The sequence below is a fragment of the Nilaparvata lugens genome, chromosome X (assembly GCF_014356525.2).
Source record: "Nilaparvata lugens isolate BPH chromosome X, ASM1435652v1, whole genome shotgun sequence".
In the NCBI taxonomy this organism is placed as follows: Eukaryota; Metazoa; Arthropoda; class Insecta; order Hemiptera; family Delphacidae; genus Nilaparvata; species Nilaparvata lugens.
In genome coordinates this window covers 75339557-75359745 of record NC_052518.1, presented here as the reverse complement: position 1 = coordinate 75359745, position 20189 = coordinate 75339557, and the positions used below count along the sequence as shown (strand labels likewise).

The window sequence follows — 20189 nt, the reverse complement described above, 5'->3', positions numbered from 1 at the left end:
ATCAAGCAAGCATTTGAGTGACTTGGTCAGCATGAGCGACCTGTGCTGCCTTTCGACAAGCTTGTTATGTCACGAGGTACATGTGTCTGCTCTACGCAGGTGACATTCGATATTGATATCATATTGCTCTAGAGTGTGCCAATGAATGGAGAAGCAAAGTCACTAGTTGCGTCTTGTTGTGCTAGTGTGCGAGCAGCCTATGACCGCACGTGCAGAGCAGCTTCATTCATACATGAAAAACAGCTGGTGAGAGAAATTCTCGTGTAGTTTTGCACTAAAATTGCTTGTTGCTTGCTGCTCAAGTGTGTAAGCCGCCTAACAAGTACACTTGTCCTCTTAGATGACATCATTGAAATCAGGCTTTCAAGTTGGATTGTCACATATCAGTATGGGACTATTTCCGTTCGTCACGACCGAGTGAGTATGAATAGTCCCATTAGAACTCATGGGAATAATATTCTCACTATACCGGACACGTCTACTGCTACTGATATGCTGGACAACATGGATGATCACTTTGGTTTGTAAGAAAGCTGGGACAGATTGAATGGAAAATTGTAGCTTATTGATAATATTATAAGAGAAGAATGAAAATATGTAGTTGTGAATAAGTTGTAATCTCAGTTATTCAGAAAACCGAATATAATAATACAAATTAACAAATATAATAGTGCAGCAATTTCATTTAAGAGTCATATTTTACATTACTTCCAAACCAATATGTAAAAACCTGTAGTAGCTTCACTAATGATAATGAAATAATACAGAGCATCTTTCCATTATTATTCCTGTTCAATTATTTTACGATATCTATAAATTTTTAGAAATGATTGCAATAATAATTTGTTTTTTAATATTTGCAGATACGGCGGTACAGGTGCTGTAACATTCTGCTGCTTAGCGACTTTGTCAAAACAGTTGGAGCATGAAAAGCGAGCAGATGTTTGCATGTACGCTAAATTGTATCACAATCGACGACCACGTGTTTGGAAATCAGCGGTAAATCATCAAATTTTACAATACAATATTATAAAAATATAGCCAATATATTTTTTCCTTCTCCATAATGGTTAGACTAATCTTGTTGAAATTTGGCTTGGTCAAGGCCAAGATGAAGCATCCTCATCTGACAAAATATTCTAGATTGGCGGCCATTTAAATTTTCAAATTCAAACAACTCGAAAACTGCCTAAACTCAAACCTTAAATACAGAAACAAAAAACATAATATGGCAATATTAAATTTTGGACATGATAGTGAGAAATTGAACAAACACAGAAGAATTTCAGATCAATTTGCACTGAATAAAAATAATATGCTGAACATTACCTATGTTGAAAATCATAACCAGACATTTGAAAGAATTTTAAAACTGAACTATTTGAAATAAACTAGATGATAAAATAAGCCATCTGCTGAAGAAGATAATTTGAAGATATTTGTTCACTAGAAATAATACTTTATTTTGGAAAAAACTTGAAAATGGCTTGGAATACGAAATTATGTTTTATATAAGTGTTTTTATAAAAAATTTTGAAAAAGGATACTATGAAATTATTCCTTCATTAATTACTGTAGCTCAAGATTCCTATTATTAAAATAGGGTTTTATCTATATATATATATATATATATATATATATATATATATATATATATATATATATATATATAAAAGCGAAATGGCACTCACTCACTGACTGACTCACTCACTCACTCGCAGAACTAAAAATCTACCGGACCAAAAACGTTCAAATTTGGTAGGTATGTTCAGTTGGCCCTTGAGAGGCACACTAAGAAATCTTTTGGCGATATTTTAACTCTAAGGGTGGTTTTTAAGGGTTCAAAGTTCGTCTTTTAGCATGTATATTCTTCTTATTCCAATATCTTTAAATTATAATTGAAATGTCCATACCATATGTTAATATAGAACTATAATCTAGAGAGAGTACTTCTTCGAAACAGTTGTTCTGGTAACTAAATTAAAAATGTTGTCAGGTTGGCATTAAGTTGAGTTGACTTTGTTAGGTTGGCACCAAGTTGAAGATTGAAATGCATTTATCCAGGACCTCCAAAATACCAATTTATCCAGTACCTCCTAAATACCTATTTAGGAGGTCCTGATTTATTTATTTTTTTGTCCTGATTTATCGCGGAAAAATTGATTGGGTACTGCTACTTCAATCAGAGCTATTCCTGGGAATATTATTTTACTAGCCGTCAGGCTCTCTTCGCTCGCCATATCCGTTTAGCCAGACGTTTAGTCTGGACCCCTGACTGGATCGTCCTAACATATGATAAAAATATGACATAACATTACAAATTTGGTAGGTGTGTTCAGTTGGCCCTTTAGAGGCGCAATAAGAACGGATTTGGAAAAATTTCCAAAGATACGCCCAAAATCTGAGTTTTTTAGCGTTTTCCCAGCTTTATCGAGAACAAATAAACAGAAAATGTTCAAATTTACTACAGAAGCTCAGCTGGGGTGCAATAATGTTGTGTTAGAAGGAATTTGAGATAACGCCAAAGATACGCCCAAAATTAACGTTTTCTCTGTTTTTCTGCGTTTCCTCACTTTTTTCAAAGGTGATCAATTCAATAATTGATGGAAATATATTTTAAAAAATTCAGTACACAGGTTTAGGTGAGGTGGAAGAATTTTGTTCGCCAAAGATACGCCGATATAGTAATAGGTGTTTTTCGAGATCAAATTGACATAATACGTTCAAATTCGGTACAGAGGTTCCACTGAGGTCTACATGCAGGCGAGCGAAGCGAGCCCGCTGATCTCATTTTTGGACAATCCAGTCGGGGGTCCAGAATTCGGTACAGAGGTTCCGCTGAGTCCTACATGCAGGCGAGCGAAGCGAGCCCGCTGATCTCATTTTTGGACAATCCAGTCGGGGGTCCAGAATTCGGTACAGAGGTTCCGCTGAGTCCTACATGCAGGCGAGCGAAGCGAGCCCGCTGATCTCATTTTTGGACTATCCAGTCGGGGGTCCAGGGGGCGGAGCCCCCTGGCTAGACGGATATGGCGAGCGAAGCGAGCCTGACGGCTAGTATTAATATTAAATTAAGGTTTTATATTTAATACTAGCAGATAACCCATGCTTCGCAAGGTTCTATTTTAAAACTTTGCAAACTGAAAACTTGACATAATAAAAAATCGAAATTTGAAAATAGGCCTATAACCGTCCTCGGTTAATAAAGAATCTTTATGCAAAATTTCAAATCAATCAGTCCAGTAGTTAGTTAAGACATGATGATGCGTCAAACATAATTTTCCTACATAATTTCCCCTACGTGTATGAGCCACCTCTTTCCATTATTATAGTAAAGATGATGAATAGATGGATGATTTATCAGTATCTTTGAACGAGAATAATTTTTGAACGGTTTGAGAAATCGGTGTGGTTTTCACCATTCATTTTCTCTTTAAATTCTGTATCGAAATCATGTATCATATGACCAACGTTAGTTTTCTGTCTTCTAACTTTGTCATAATATATGACTACCTTCCAATTTAAAAAAAAAGTTGAATTCAAAATGGCAGAACAAAATTTTGATACGACAGAAAATCAGGTATTTTATTCGAAAAAGATCCCCAATCATACCTATCATCTAATGTCCCTTTTAAAAGAAATGTTCAGCTGCTTCTATACAACAACTGGAAGCATGACAAATTGTATACTTGACGTAATGAGATCTTTAAGAACTGGAAATAGGCATTAATTAACCATCCCCGGTTAATTAAGAATCATATGCAAAATTTCAAATTAATCAGTCGAGTAGTTCCGACGTGATGATGCGTCAAACATAATTCCCTATTCCTTACGTGTTTAAGCCAGTTCTTTCCATTATTATAGTATAGATAACTGAAGAAGACATGATACTTGAAAACCTCAAAGAATCATATTGATTTTTTTTAATACATCAATAAATTTTAGTATCGATTAGGTCCTCCTCAATTCGAATCAGGCAGCCTTTTGTTTTCCCAATTCCAAACAAAATACCTAAAATATTCATTTCACTGCGAAATTGTGTCTGATAGTACATTATAACTGAAGAATATAAATTATTACTTATTGTGATCTATTCATGTTTTTCTTATGAAATTCAATGATACAGCATGAAGACTATGTCCATTTCATTTGTACTGGTGGCAAAATTTTACATTAAAAATAATTATTTGATAAAATCCTAGTTCAATTGTAATGAAAAAAAATTCCTTCAAAAAATAATTGATAATAATAAGTTTCGAGGGAAAAAAATTAAGAACAAAAAAGTGGGAAAAATCGGGACTCGAACCGAGAAACCATCACTCCGAAAGCGAGTGTTTTACCGTTACACTACACGGCTCCGTTCGAAAATGATTGTCTTGTAACAGCATTATAACCTCCTCATAAATAACACACTTCTGGGCTATAACAATGTAGCCTATGACGTATGGAACTCCATGTACGGTAGCATGAATGAATTTTGAACATTAATTCTGAAAATCTAGAAGGAAAATTGAAATTTGGGCTTCCAGGTGCACGAGATTGATATTTTTAGAATCTATGTGCAAAATTTGGAGATCTAAATCATTTCCGTTTTTCCGGTATGCAATTCACAAGTTGACATGTTTTGATGCGAACAAACGAACACACGAACAAACACAACCCTACTCTTTCTTATATTGATTACATTTCATTAGAAAATACTTATAAATTAAAAACAGTAATGGGGATTTTTAAATAAATATTAGAATCTTTTTTGAATTGTAAGGTGCATAGTTGTGTTGTGCAAGCTCTTCATAAAATTCAAAATTGAACTTAAATTGAACGTAAATTGAAAGTTCAAATTAATTTCTCTTGATGATAATTCCTCACAAGTTTTTTCTTGTTTGTTTGCAGAAAGACTATCTACTTCTCTACCAAGCATTGGAGGTGCTTTCAACTAGTAAAGGAATAAAATTTTCGGCGTCAGTCACTGTACCAGGTAGCACATTACATCCAAATGGCTACACCAACGGAGTATTGGGTCCAACTCCACAGACAGCATCTATTTAATGTGAGTATACTGATTGCGACAATTTTATTTGAGTTTATCAGATCAATCTGATAATTGGTAATGTGATCATCTTCCTCTCGGAGCGAATCGAGCGATCTGAATTTTTTTATGTCATTCCCAGAAACAAATCAAAATTTATATGATTGAATTTTCAGCAGGAGTGAATCAAATAAATAATTTAATTGAAAATATCTTGATTTAAAGAATGAAATCACTTTAATTTCATTATTTCCGTGCTAAATTCTGTGTGCTCTTGTGTTTCTTACCTTTATTATCATCACATGAACTTTTTGAGGGCTAATAATTCTCAAAAACAGTTTTTCTATTGACATCTGTAATGAATCACTCTGATATGCTGGTTCGTCACGAATGCTTGTGCCCCTTACTATCACCAATACTTATGGTTCTCAGTTCATCCTATCGATGTATAGAACTCACTTTTACATTAATTCAATTTTCTTTTTGATGAATTATTTGTAAAAAGCTTAAGAACGAATTTGATTTATGAGTTTAACGCGATAGTCTGGTTTTGTATATTAGTTTGAAATATTCGCATCTTGTGCTTTCACAAAATTCTTAATTCCATTAATTAATGCAAAATATCCCCAATTGTTTGAACTGTCAAATTACTAAACTTTTCTTTGTATTCATTCACAGGGAATGCAAATTCAATCGAAAACTTCCCACTGTTTGAAAGTTTCTTCATGAGGCCACAAAATTAAATCATTTTACTGCGCAGTTTTGTTATATTTTGATGCAGTATATTTTATGTAGTCAATTCAATTTTAAATTTTGAACATCATTTCATATTTTGTTAAATGAAAGTAAAACTGTTCAGATGATTCAAATTATAAATTATTCTTTGAGTCCAAGCTATAGGAGTCCTGTTTCTTACAGTCATTGATTTCAATTTTTCATGATAAAATGTCTTTTCTGTGGCTTTGCTTTCAATTATTTACAATCTGTGCAATCAATATATTTTTTCAATGAAAATTTTGCTGCCGTAGGATGTTATTTGGATATATATAGCCTTATTTGGATGAATAGACTTTTCATCGTTTTCTAAAGAATGGCAGTGCAAATTCAATTTCTACTAGTTGATTTCATTTACGGCTTATTGCGTTGAAATTTTTCGCTCATAATTGATTTTTTTATGAGTATTGAATCTTGTAGACTTTTTTAAGAAAGTTTGTTTCAATTGGAACTCTCAAGTCCTGATGTGGCAAACATAGTGTGTTTGGGCCTAGAATTGCGCCAAATATAATCGCAATAATTTAGATAGTTCATGAATTCTTCAAATATTGAAAAGTCTTTCTATATTGTTAATCAGTGATATATTATTTTTCCAAGTGGATTTTTTGTTTTCATGTCACAAAGATAAGTGGTAAACAATATTATTTATTGATTCACTTATCAATGTTGACAACGGATTACCCTAAATCTGTAAAAGATTTAGCGGATTACCCTAAAGTATTTCTATATTAGTAATGAAAGATACATTTTTTCCAAGTGGATTTTTTGTTTTCATGTCACAAAGATAAGTGGTAAACAATATTATTTGTTGATTCACTCATCAATGTAGACAACCCTAAATCTGTTGCAGAGCAAATAAATTCAGTGATACAGAACAGGTTCTGTTTCAGTAAATCTTTAACACAAATGTACTGATAATAGAATAGGTCAAAAGTGTCGTACTTACGGCAGCTTCTATTGTAATGAATATCTCTTTTCATGGTGATGATGGAGTAAGTACTTTGATAATATTATTAAAAACACTTGACTCGTCATTGTTTTGATTCATCATTGCACAAATTGAACAGAAAGTATACAGGAGCGTATTCTCAAGAGATGTTGAAATTTTGAACCTCCTCATCTAACAGCTACAACCTGCTGTTGTATCACCATCAATAATAATCAATTTCTCAATTTCTATTATCTGGTTAATGTTTCATCTGTAGGTCTACATCATTTGATTATAAATGAATTACGTTATTTATCTTGCATTTTTTTGGTATGAAATTGTATTGAAATGTAAGCAAAGTTATCATATTCAAATGAATTTATTTGGATTATTTTCACTATTTTTTATTTGAGTGAATCAATGCGCTTCCAATATTATTTCATAACGAGTTGAAGTTGTAGAGTTATGAAAAGATTGAGTCAGCAGTATTGGAATAATTACGATCGTTGTTCATTGATGAGTTTCAACCTCACTTTATAAATGCATCACTATTTCTCAAATATAATATGATCAAGTGAAAATATGATTGTTGAAATTAATTACTAGTAAAATATCTCCCCAACTTTGAATCCAGAACAGCTAGTTTGTAGAATACGCTCCCATACAAAATATGATTGTTGAAATTAATTTCTAGTAAAATATCTCCCCAACTTTGAATCCAGAACAGCTAGTTTGTAGAATACGCTCCCATACTACAGCAATAATATTTTACCACGTATGACCTTAATTGTTGATTTATTTATCAACGATTTCGCAACTGTATATTAAATTGACTTGCGATTCAATAATGTCTAATAAACATTAAAATCTATATCATCAAATCACATTGCAAAATACGAGACACCAAATTTATTCAATATTCACCCTTTATTGTTTGTTAACTGACTTTTTTGTCCTCCACAAGGCTGATCAAAACAGATCTAATAAATGACTCCTATAGCTTATTAGCTGACTTTTATTGAAAGTGTACTTGTTATTTTTTTAAATAATGGTTTTAATTCTTTTTTATGGTATGTATTTATTTTCAATTATTGATTTTGTTTTTTGTTTAATTACTCTCGTGAAGGATGGATACACTTTGTTATAATATCGTTGTCGGGATAGGCCTATCTGTGTTTTATCCAAATTTATATTTTAATCATTATTAACCATATCTGTTGTCACATCATCGGCATTTTTAGATTTAATTTTTTTGTTTAGTACAACTAGTCTTTTTGAATCAAGAAGTATGATTGGTTGTAATCCGAAGTGGATTTTAGTATTAGGCTAATTGATTTATACTTCTTGCTATGTGTGCTTTACATCAGTTTTAATGTAAAATCAAAGACTGTATAAGCCTCTACACAAACATTAGAATATTTTAATTAAATAATTTCTTCCCGTAGTGTGAAGGAGACTGCTATATTTTAAACTGAAGGGATGTATATCAATATTTAACTCCATTCTTTTTACATTCAACATTTCTGAAGTATTTCAATATTGTATTGTGATATTGACAATTATAATTATTGTTATTATGTATTTTAATTGTGTTCAAAATCATCTGTATTTTAGTCAAAGTGTAATAGCATAATTACATTGAATATGAATCACAAGCCAAAATACTGCTCTCTACTTCGAAGCAATATTGTCTACAGCGTTCTCAGTTACCTATGATTAAGAACATACAGTGTTTATGTGTATTCTAAAACACAAACATTAATTATTGGAAATGCATTAAAAAATGAAAATTAATTTTATCATAATAATAAATATTATTGTTGTTGATGTTATTATTGTAAAAAAACTAGTGATTAAGCAGGAGACGAAGTCTTATAAATCTATGTACGCTTTATAATATCGACTGTATAGTTCAAATGATTAATTGAAGAAATTCAATAACTAAATTGAGCTCATTACAGTTTTGCAATGGGTGTATTTTGTAATCTCGTAAATTGGTATCCATATTATATTGGGAATGCATGAGTTAGATTTTGTCTTTGATTGAACACATCGAACTGTTACGGGTTTGATACACTACAGGAGTGAAGGCCCAAGTATACAGTTGGTTACTGAGCGTAAAAACATTCTAGAGCTGATGCACTTTTCACAGAAATGTGCACCAAATTCATGCACGTGGTGCTGTGTCAATTCACTGACTGCATCCTCTCATCTGGCTGACTCTCATTTCAACATGATACATTATTCAAATTCAACAGAATCTAATCAAAACAATAACAACATTCTACAGCCTCTTCTATTAGTCATAGGTATGTTTCGTACTAATGGTTGAAATCTAGGTCATTGTAGAAAATGACCTAGATGTCGTTTATAGGATATAAAAGGCTGTGTTAATTATTGGTGTCAGGTCAGTTTGATCTCAGATTTTAAGCACATAACTTTCGAGACAGTTTATACAGTATTTGAAAGTGTTAATAAACTTTGTTATTTGAATATACCGACCTTGGACTGTTGAAATAGTTATCCTTATCCTGTTACTTTCAATGTTGTTGTGTTTTCAATTGTTCTATTCTATTCTTGGTTTAGAGTGTTCGTTTTCTTAGTTAATAGTGGAGATTCTTATTCAGTAGTATCGATCAACGCGTGCGAAACCTTGAGGAACGTTTTCTCATTGAGAAACACTGCTGGAATATGAGAGATGAGTTTCAGGCATTTATTCAGGCAGTCCTATGGTAGGACCACTTTGCACTACGATTGTACCTCCTCAGTTGGAAACGTTCTTGAGCTTCGAAGTGCTAACGACTGCTTTTTAGGCAGCCGGGACCGACGGTTTAACGTGTCCATCCGAAACACGGGAGTGGCCCGAGATAAATATCTTGAAGATGTTATCAGATTAGTATGGTGGAGGGTGGAGATGTTATTCAACGTTTTGAAATAACGTAAAATTCAGAAGTTAAAATAATTGATAGCAGTTATTCGTGATGTTCTAATTTTGGATGATGCAAATATCCTTTTAGATTATGATGTTGATATGATGCTAGATGATTTGAAGATACTAAACAAAATGTTTCATTAATATCAACAAAGGTGGCTGAAATCCTATTCAAATAACTTCCACATACTTGTCTGGTGTATATTAAAGCTCGTGCTGTGGACTGCAGCACACTGCCTTTGATTAATGACCCACACTATACTATCAGACTATCACTATTGAACTACATTTGAGATAATAACGAAGAGCAGTGTTGAGGTCTGTCCTATGTCAGCTAAAGGGTGTCTTTCCACCGCAAGTGGTACAATTCAACAGAGTCATGCTTGTCAATGACATGTCAACTGACTATATAAGGAACAAACTAGAATGTTTTACAACATTCATTGATGGTCTTCTGAAAAATTGGCACGTAAAAGAGGACTACCAGAATATATTCCTGAATATCATCACTCATACTCCAACAGTGCTTCTAATTGTGACATCATCCCTCATATGTATACATATAATAGGCAGGGGAATACATTCCTGAGCATGAACTTCAATATACACTAAGTGATGGATTAGACACAACAAAGCGAAAAATAACAGAACAAGGATAGCTCTTTCAACACTTCATTAACACACTTATAACATAGCTCTTTCAACACTTCATTAACACACTTATAACATAGCTCTTTCAACACTTCATTAACACACTTATAACATAGCTCTTTTAACACTTCATTAACACACTTATAACACTTTGAAATGCTATAGAAACATTCACAGAAGCTTCTTGCTTAAAAGACTGAGCTCAAACTTCACTGATACCAATAATATTATCATAGCTCTTTTTATCATTTCAACATTCTAGAATATCATACATTTTAACCATAAGTAGTATGCTAGGAAATTTCCAGAAAGTATAAAAAATTCGATTACTCCAATAGAAACAGCTGTAGGATGTTGGTATTGTTTTGAATGCATTGTGTTGAATCATGACAAAGTATCCTATATACTTGATGTTATGTTGGTAGTCAACCAGATGAGAGGATGCACTCAATCCACACAGCCGAGAGCAAAACATTATGGGACGATTTCACAGTTAGAAACACGGCTGGAATATGAGTGATGATATTCAAGCATGTATTCTGGCTGTCTTCTTTTGCGAGCCAATTTTTTAGGAGACCATCTATGAATGAATGTTCCTTATATGGTCAGTTGACATGTCATTGACAAGCATGACTCTGTTGAATTGTACCACTTAAACTTGGCGGTGGAGCACTTGAAACATTGCCACAATAGCTCCTCTTATGTACTCAGAAGATCACATCAGTCTCAGCATAACATTCAGTGCAGCCAACATTTGACGGTTTCTTTGAAAAGTGTAGAAATAGTCTCTGAATGCATCATTTCACTAATAAACATTAAGTTTTTTGAATAGGATTTCAGTCACCTTTGCTGATCTTCATGAAACATTTTGTTTATGAAAAATGTTATCTTCAAATCATCTAGCATTATAACCTAACAGGATATTTGCATCATCCACAATTAGAACATCACGAATGGCCTTTCCTGGCATATTTGCCAGAAATATTCTCATATAATTAATCATCAGTTTTATTTCATCAGTACCGCTTGGTCCCAAAAACATTTGAGAACAATCATCTATCTCATCGCTTTGCATTCTCTTGAATATCAGCTCATCAGTATTTTAACTTCCAAAAGCTACATGCTCAAGTGCTGATGCAATTTCTTCTGGGGTGGAAGGGTGACTATATTCACTCTCCGTTTCCTGTCTCCAGTTGACTCAGTCATGTTCCATTTTAGTTTAGTGTTTTTTGTCTGCTTGTTCTTTGGATTATGTGAGATGCTATTGTGTCTGTAGAAACACCTAGTTCTTGTCTTTTCATGAGTGCTCCACTGCCCAAGGAGAGCCCATGTTTGTTGGCTTGAGGTTTGGAAGTGCATATTCTCAACCATATCCATCCATTTGTGTTTGTTCTCTCATGACTATGGAGTAGCTCATCAGCTACCTCTTGCTCACCTGTCTCCAAGAAGGTTTGGTAGAGTGCATCACTGTTCCGGGACCAGCCTGTAATGTATTCCTCGTGACATTCCCCCTTTGGATGCACTAGCTGTACTTGTGACTGCCCTAATAAATCGTTTATAATTTTTACCAATAGGTGGTATCCACCCTAAGCATTCATCCAGTTCTTTCTCCCTGTCAGATTTTTGAGAATTCCTTATTGGATGTGGTGTGCTACAGTGGAACCAATTGGATGTGGTGTGCTACAGTGGGACCACAGTATCACAAGTGGGACCTGATGACCTATTTCGATGAAAAGTGGAAGATGCTGACTATGTGGCTAGTCACAAGTCCTCACCACTTCTTAGTGGAAGTGGTCGGCCCCTATTATCACGTGAAGAAAACAGATCAAGATTACTCTTGTCTCCATGCTGCTGATCAAAAAGGTGAAGCGATATTTTGAATCTTAGTCCTTATATTTCCACTGTTCAAGGTGATTTGATATCACCAACATAAACTGCAGGGTGAGGCTGTATTGGAATCAATGCAGTTGGCCAAGAAATGTTTGTTGGTTTGTATCTACTACTCTTGTAGTGTATCCAGACCTCATTCCCGTAACACAATTATATATTAAAATAATGTATTAATTATCTCGTGTCCTTAAATGTCGTTTGATAAGTAAAAAGTATGATAGTGCTGTTTGGAAAACTTCTGCCTTCTATACGAATGATAGAAAGTTTGTAATAGATTTGGGCATTGAAAGAACATTGCAAGAACAAACTACCAATTTTATGAGAATGGAGAACGCTTATAAAAAAGAATATGCCTCCAATTTTTTAAAAATTTATAATAATCTGTTGACTTTTTAAATATTCTTCCAAACACATATTTTTATGGGTGGTTTCTTTTGATGTGCTATTTTAGTACCGTTTTACAAAATAAGCTATGGTTTACAAATAATCAATGTTATAGATGTAATAATTCTACTACTATCTTATTGTAGATTGGACTTGTTATAAGATATTGCAGTCATTAATTTTATTACTACATTATTTCTGTAGAGTAGTTAGAATTTTTAACATGGAGCTCATAACTTTATTTTTAGAGCTTGAATAGCCGATTTCCATGAAAAATATTCATACGTTTATTTGTGATAGATCGATCCATCGATTTCATTCTGGCATGATCATTTAAATTATTGAAAAAAAAATTGTTTATCGTTTCTTTCAATCGAATTATCACTTGATATCGTGACCTCGTGTTGAATAGTTTTTAGCAGAAATGCAAAAATCTTGATGGAAATGTGTAGGAGCTTTGATGTTAAGATAGGAAAAACAATTTTTGAATACTAATATCATATATTGCTTGGATGATGAGATATTTTTTACTTTCAATGTAGTTTGTTTAGATATGTTAATAGTATTTTCTTATGGTGCATTTATTTTTGCTGAATTTATGTTTCAAGTTCATATCTAGATTACGCTATTAGATATCGCTCAACACCATCTTCCAATAACTTTGTTTTTCAACTTCCTATCAACTTAATCGTTTTTCATAAATACCACTTCATACTATCAGTTGTACATTATACAAATTTTTCCCCCTTAATTTTTAAATACACTATATAATTTCGCCATAAATACTTCGAACAATTATTCAGTTTGAGAATGTTCAACTATGCTCAGCATTACTATAAATTATGTAAAATTATTTAATTATTTCATTTATTTAATATTATTTTAAATTACATTTGTTGTAGTGTCTGGTTCATGTTTGCTCCACCAATGATACTGAAAGCCTGTAGTCATAAATGGCATGATACTAATGAACAACTAGGCCTAACACCGGGATTTTCATATTAATTTAAAATATTATCCTGGAGTTGAGACCAATGCACTGCTCAATTCTAATGGTTTTATGGGGTTTATAGATTCAAATTGCCTTGACAGTTTTATGTTTCTAGTTACTAATTTCCGTTCATAAATCAGAACTAATTTAAATTTATTCTTGACATGAGTTAGATCTACAACCTGTTAGGCTTATTTATAAAAAGTATTATAATCTTATTCCTTTTCATCTCAAAATCTCATTCACTATGAAATTCATGATACTTTATAATAACAATAATTCACATTCATAATGAGGCTTCCAACTGAAAAATTGAGAATGTTGAAAAAAGTTTTTAATTAATATACTGTCAAGTATTTGAGAAGTAATCGAACATTCGATACTCTCGCTTTTCAGTCAGCAACACTATTTTCCTGAAATTACCATCTGTTGATTTGTAACTGTCAATCAATTCTCCATCTTTACGCGCACAAGTCTAAGACTCATGTGGGCATAATTCCTAACCAATAATAATTGAATTTTCTTCCAATTCGTTTTTTGAATTCGTTTGTGAATTTTTTTAAACATGATGAACTGAAATTGTAACTGCAAATCTATTTGTACCTAAGCAAAGTCATACCAATACGTCATATTGTCAAGTCGGAGTATATACTTTACAGTTATCAGAGAGAAAACTGGAAATAGTCTTACAAAAAAGGTATCAATCACTACTTAACAATGTTAAACTTTGTTCAGTTTGGTGTTATATGAAAAAAAAATTATTTTCATCAAATGTCAGTCCATCACACTTCACGATTCTATTAATAATTACTAGAATACTAGTTATAATTATTATAACCAGTTTCTCTGTTATTTTTTTAATCGTTGTCACAAATGGCATTAAATGCATTTCATTGTATTTACTCTTTAGAATTATTTTGATCTCATAAATTACTAACTTAGTCTCTTTTTCATTACGAATTTAATGGTTTATCACAATTTAGTAATGCTTTTATGCCTTTATTGAAAATTATCGAAATATTTTGTTGATAGATCAATCGATTTCATCTTTTTACATTGATAATAGATTCTAAATTTTTAATATAATATATAAGTGATTATAGGTACCTAAATTACAAGTCCATGTTTCAGAGAATATTTATATGTGAATTTTGTTAATGAACTCCTGCTTAGATGTTTACTACATGTGAAGCAAATTGATACATGATATAACCCAATTAGATATATTGCTCAGAATATATTTGAGCATAATACAGTTATAGTTTGGTTGTGGAAATATATTTGTCAAAAATTGTGTTCAAACATTTTTTAGCTTTTTTTAATGGAAGAATTTAGTACAGTAGCTTCATAGAAGTACGGTCAAAGGCAATAAGAAGACATTTTAATTATTCTTACTTATATATATGGTCTAACTTGCTTCCTGTCTCGCCAATCCATTGCTGTGTAATCAACATGTATGGTAGTATACGTTTGTTGTGTTACAACCATTTCTCGGATATCCTTCCTAATAATAAAGTCTTATTTCGTTAATATACATGCTTCTTGTTGTTCTTACTGAATTGAACGAATGAACTTATTGGAGATTAAAAAGAAACTTATTTTACAATATTCTTGTAAGCTGCCGAGAATGGATGAACAAATTCATATTTCAATTAACATACTGGGGAAGTGATCCCAATTCCATAGAATATTGAATCTAGTTGATCTGTCTTTCATCAGGTATCGTATCGTGTTAAAGTGCATTCAATATGAACCGTGCCTGTTTTTGAAGTGAGGTCCAGTTCATAATTTCCTTCGTTGTGAAATACTTGATCAGTTTGCATTAGCAAAAACCTGCGGCTAGCAATATTGTTGTAATATTTTGATGCACAATTATCTCCAACATATTTGTTCGCATAGCCTTAATAACATATCAATGCATGCTTTATGCTTACCATGAAGGCCTTTGATTGTCTCCTGTGGCTAAACTAAGTGAATGTTTTGTAACCTCAAGGATCATTTATGCACTAAATGTTGTCTATGCTGATCAACGAAATAATAATTGAATACTGATAACTATCAAAAATATATAGATATCTTTTTAAATGTGGATTCTCTATTTACAAATTTGCTTTTCAGCATTTTTACTTTTATATAATATTTATTTATTCTGCTCTAATATAAAAGCATACGTCATTCTGATTTATATCAAAATTATTTACAAATATGAGTTGGGAACATGGATAATGTGAGTGATAATCATATGGGCTAAATCAATTCACTTGTAGTAATTTACATAATACATTATTTTGTAATGTGTTGAATTTATCTTACTTACATTACATTGTCTACAGATGGAACTTTTTGTATATTATTTGATATAATTATTTATTAGCGAACATTGATTGTACAATCTTATTGGATGTACACATTTATTTTAAGATTAAGATTACTATCTCAAGCTAATAAAACAAGTGTCGCATTTAATAATGATGTAAGTAGTACAACCTTATATAGTGATAGTTGTTATTGCTAATGTCAGTTTCATTACAGTTGAACAATTTTTTTCGTTATCTTTCCCAACATTTTCAATCAATAAGTTTTTTACTGTGGTACTCTAAACAAGAATGTTCAAGCCAATGATAAAGACCATTTGATCAGGCGTTTCACAGTCCACATACAGTAATATCGATAATATCGCACATTGTTTATAATTTATAAAAATATTAACCAATTATGGGAAAATAATCGTAACTAATAAATTTAACGTTATTAATTTAACCTAGCATGCTTTGCTAAGCAATAATGCAAGGTCAATCTATATGAGAAATGAAAAAAGTCAATTTTCTGTCGCAACCTTCAAATTTTTTTTGTACTTATGACACCAACTGTGTAGAAGTGGTAATCGAATGTTAAGCCTAGGTAGTCACAGACTTGAGTAATAGTACAGCATATCTAGTGCCATGTGATATACGGTAATAGTTAACTTGAAACTTATGAGCAGGTGAATAATAATGATCAATATAAAACCAACCTTTGATGCTTTCAATGCTACCAAGGTTATTCAAATATTCGTACATCTCATCCATTTAGACCTTACTCTATCTTTATCACAGGCAACTCATTAGTAAAGCCAAATGACAGAACTTGGCTAGTTAAAATGTTGTATTCATATAACTTTTGAATTCATAAAATAAAATGCCTTTGATTTAGTGTTGTATAACAATTACGTGAAGCATTCCAGTAACTTGGAACAACTACTATTATTAACAAATGATTGTTCTCAATCTAGCCTATATCATGAAAATGGATAAAATTTTAAAATCCAACAATAAAAGCTGCTAATAATAGACCTATTATTTCCTCAATTAAAAGCTATTCAAAATATATTTTTCAATACATTTACCAATGAAGGTATTTTAAATACAGAAAGTAACAAAAAATAATTTGAAAGAAAAAACAATTCAGCAGTTTTATTTTTATTGTTATGATTTTCTTTATTACATCTATTATTTATCTATCAAGCGTTCAGTTATTAACTTATTATAAATGATGTATATAATTTTTCTAGTCTAAAAATCGTATAAATTATACAATTTATGGAGTACCTTCATTTTTCCAAGTATGAGTCATAATTGTTTTATCATTGATACAAATATTTGCATGATTTTATCCAATATATAAACTTCAAATAATACTGTTTCAAAAGCGATGTTACTAGAATACAAAAAATTTATATTAATCAAGTTCAATTGAAGGAATATGTAATTTGTTTTATGAAAATAAAGAATTTATATGATTTAGTGTTCCAACTATACAATTGAATTTGTATGGCGGTTTCTCTAATCTGAAATTGAAATTTTTTTCACTAATGGAATCTTGAGATTATTTTGATAGATGTTTTGGAATCTCAAAACAGTGTGCTATTATTGAATTCAACTCTCTTGCAATATTGAAAAAAGTATTGTTGGCTAGAATTTGTTTCTCCTGTTATGTTGAAATAAAAACATTTGGACTTCATTAGAGAGAATTTCATTGTAAGAAAAGATGAAACCCTAAACCACAAGTCTTCTTGTTTCTGTGAGTTCTTTGTAGAATAGAGCTGATTTCTTGGGAGTCCTTTTCCTGTTCGGGTCAGTGAAGTCCACATGGTAGAATCCAAACTTTTCTCTGAAACATTTTTCATCAATAAATTGGAAAAAAAATGTGGCAAACGTCATCCATTTATATAAGAGCAAAATTACACTCACTCATCAACAGAACTGAAAGTCTGCTGAGAACCAACAAGACCGTTCAAATTTGGCAGGTAGACCTATGTTCAGTTGGCCTTTATTCTTGAGGCCTTGGTTCTAGATCTAGAGGCGCACCAACAACGGATTTGAAAACAAGATACGCTCAGAATCGACGTTTTTCTATTCAATTTTTCTAGTCGATTCATAGAAAGAAGAGACAACAATATCGTAAAATGTGCGCTTGTTTCATTTTTCGACTTGTGAATACCAATGCTTACAAATACCAATATATTTGTGTGAAATATATTTTTGTGATCCCGTAAGTAGAGATAGAGATATTTGGATTTTCTTATTACAAACATTTCGCCTAGTCTCAACGATTCAAGAAGCCATAACTTTAGTTTGAACACTATCTTATCTTTGTGATAGAGGAGGTGGTTACATTTCCCACACATCCCCTAAAATTCCGAATTACCGACTGTTTGATTTCAACCAAGAGCTGCTGTCTGCGATTGCAGCGTCATCTTACTTCAAAAGTAGCCTACTAAGTCTTGGCGGATGTTTTGAATTTTCTCTATTGAACTGCTAATACGGCTTTGATAAGTTGCTTTGTTGGATGATCTCGTACTGATTTCACTTGCAGTCTTTCAAGAAATTAATAAATGATCTGTGGTCATCGATTGAACAGTATTTTCCTATATTGGCGTTGATTGACGAATAAAGTCCAGAACAAATCTCAATCTATAATTGCGATCATTAGTTATTGATTAACGAATAAAATCCCGAATAAAATTCAGTCACTAACGGACTTCTGGTGGGCTTATATTGTGCAAATTTCGGAATGGCATTAGACGAAAAGCGTATGATTGCAATGCTGGAAGAAATTAAAAATGAAATCAATGAGAATACACTCACGATTGTTAGGCAGGAAATTAGTGCCCTAAATATCTCATCAACGTTTGAGGAGCAGAAAAGAAAATCGATGAGGTGACCAAAGAAAATGAGCGGCTCAAGCGCGAAATACAACAGCAGCGGAGAGTTATTGAATCCATGCGTCGTGATAAAAATCTCATATTCTACGGAATGGAGGAGGAAGAGAGTGAGAGGCGTGAGAAGGTCTTGGAGAAAATTCTGGATATAAGTAACAGAGTATTGAAGGTCGAACTGAAAGAAAATGATATAGATTTTGTTAAACGTCTAGGAAAGACAGGTCCCGGTATAAGGCGCCCAATCATTTTGTCCTTGGTATCAAGTATGAAAAGGCAAGATATTCTGAATGAAGGGGCGAATTTGAAAAATCTTAAGCTGTTTGTGTCTCCGGATTGTGATAAGGAGACGAGTGAAAAGAAGAAGGTGATGTATTCAACTCAAAGGCGTCTGCGAGCCGTCGGCTATGAAGTCAAAGTAAGGGGAGTTGGACTTCTGATAAATGGAAAATATATCTCTGCAGATGACTTAACAGAAGAGACGGTCGATAAATGTTTGGAGGAGCCTGACCAAGCAACACCCTCTGCGGCTCGTAAAAGAAAGAGGACTTCCAAACTGAAACAGAATCCACCTGCATCGACATCTACCGGTACGTCTAGGGCGTCTGAAGAAAGCATTGCCAATTTTTTTCGTCCGCAACTCAAACAATAAAAGGAGAGTAGCATATAGGAATGGAAATAAGGATAAAGAGAGTGACATCATACGGTAAACAGATTTTGATTATATAGAGGTCGCTTCTTACAACGTAGCTGGAATTGCAAACAAGATTGATAATGTTGCATTTTTGAATTTTTTGAGAGAGAAAAAAATATTTTTGCTGTATTAAACGTTTTTACAATGTGAGAAGAAGTTTTATGAGTTTAAATGTAAGATGATAACTCACGATCTTGTTTGGGCTCCTGCAATCAGGACTGAGGCATTTGGTAGAGCAAGTGGAGGCTATGTATACGGAATTAAGAAGCAGGGCAACTGTATGTACTCAGCTAGTTTCCGCAAAATTACAGGGTACGATATAATAGAATTGAATATAGAGGCACAAAAATAGTGTATTATTCCAGCCTACATAAATTGCAACAGGTGGATGGAGGATTTTGCAAGTCTATCAAGCCTGCTTACTGAATTGATTGAGTGCGACATTATGCTAATGGGTGACCTCAATGGGAGAATCAGTGACAAACAAATTCTACCAGAGGATATATTCGAAAATATTGATAGTGCTGTAAGCAGCAAAAGAGTCTCCAAAGACTCTGTTTTGAATTCAAATGGTAAGCGTCTATTGTCTATGTTTGATGATTTTGGGCTGATTGGTTTAAATGGCAGGTCGCAGAATGATGAGGAAGGAGAGCTGACTTATGTTGGAGCAAGAGGTTCATCTGTGATTGACTATTGCGCGGTCTCGGTCGATGCTCTTC

General features: G+C 32.7%; 2 protein-coding genes across 3 annotated transcripts in view; one reads left to right on the top strand and one right to left on the bottom strand.

Annotated features, from left to right (window-relative positions):
- The window catches only part of LOC111046954 (tyrosine-protein phosphatase 99A), a 119860-nt gene that overhangs the window by 42917 nt on the left and 56754 nt on the right, over positions 1-20189 (top strand). The window contains exons 13-15 of one of the 2 annotated variants that reach the window (XM_022332608.2): positions 864-999; positions 4894-5050; positions 5708-17578. In XM_022332608.2, the coding sequence (XP_022188300.1) occupies positions 864-999; positions 4894-5049 (292 nt within the window). In that variant the 3' untranslated portion in view covers position 5050; positions 5708-17578. Of the gene's footprint in view, positions 1-863; positions 1000-4893; positions 5051-5707; positions 17579-20189 lie in introns of those variants that run through there. The other variant, XM_039441626.1, reaches the window with a different exon arrangement.
- The window catches only part of LOC111046955 (myrosinase 1), a 35536-nt gene continuing 30404 nt past the window's right edge, over positions 15058-20189 (bottom strand). The window contains exon 13 of the mRNA XM_039442054.1: positions 15058-17728. Coding sequence (XP_039297988.1) covers positions 17614-17728 — 115 coding nt within the window. The 3' untranslated portion in view covers positions 15058-17613. The remainder of the gene's footprint in view (positions 17729-20189) is intronic.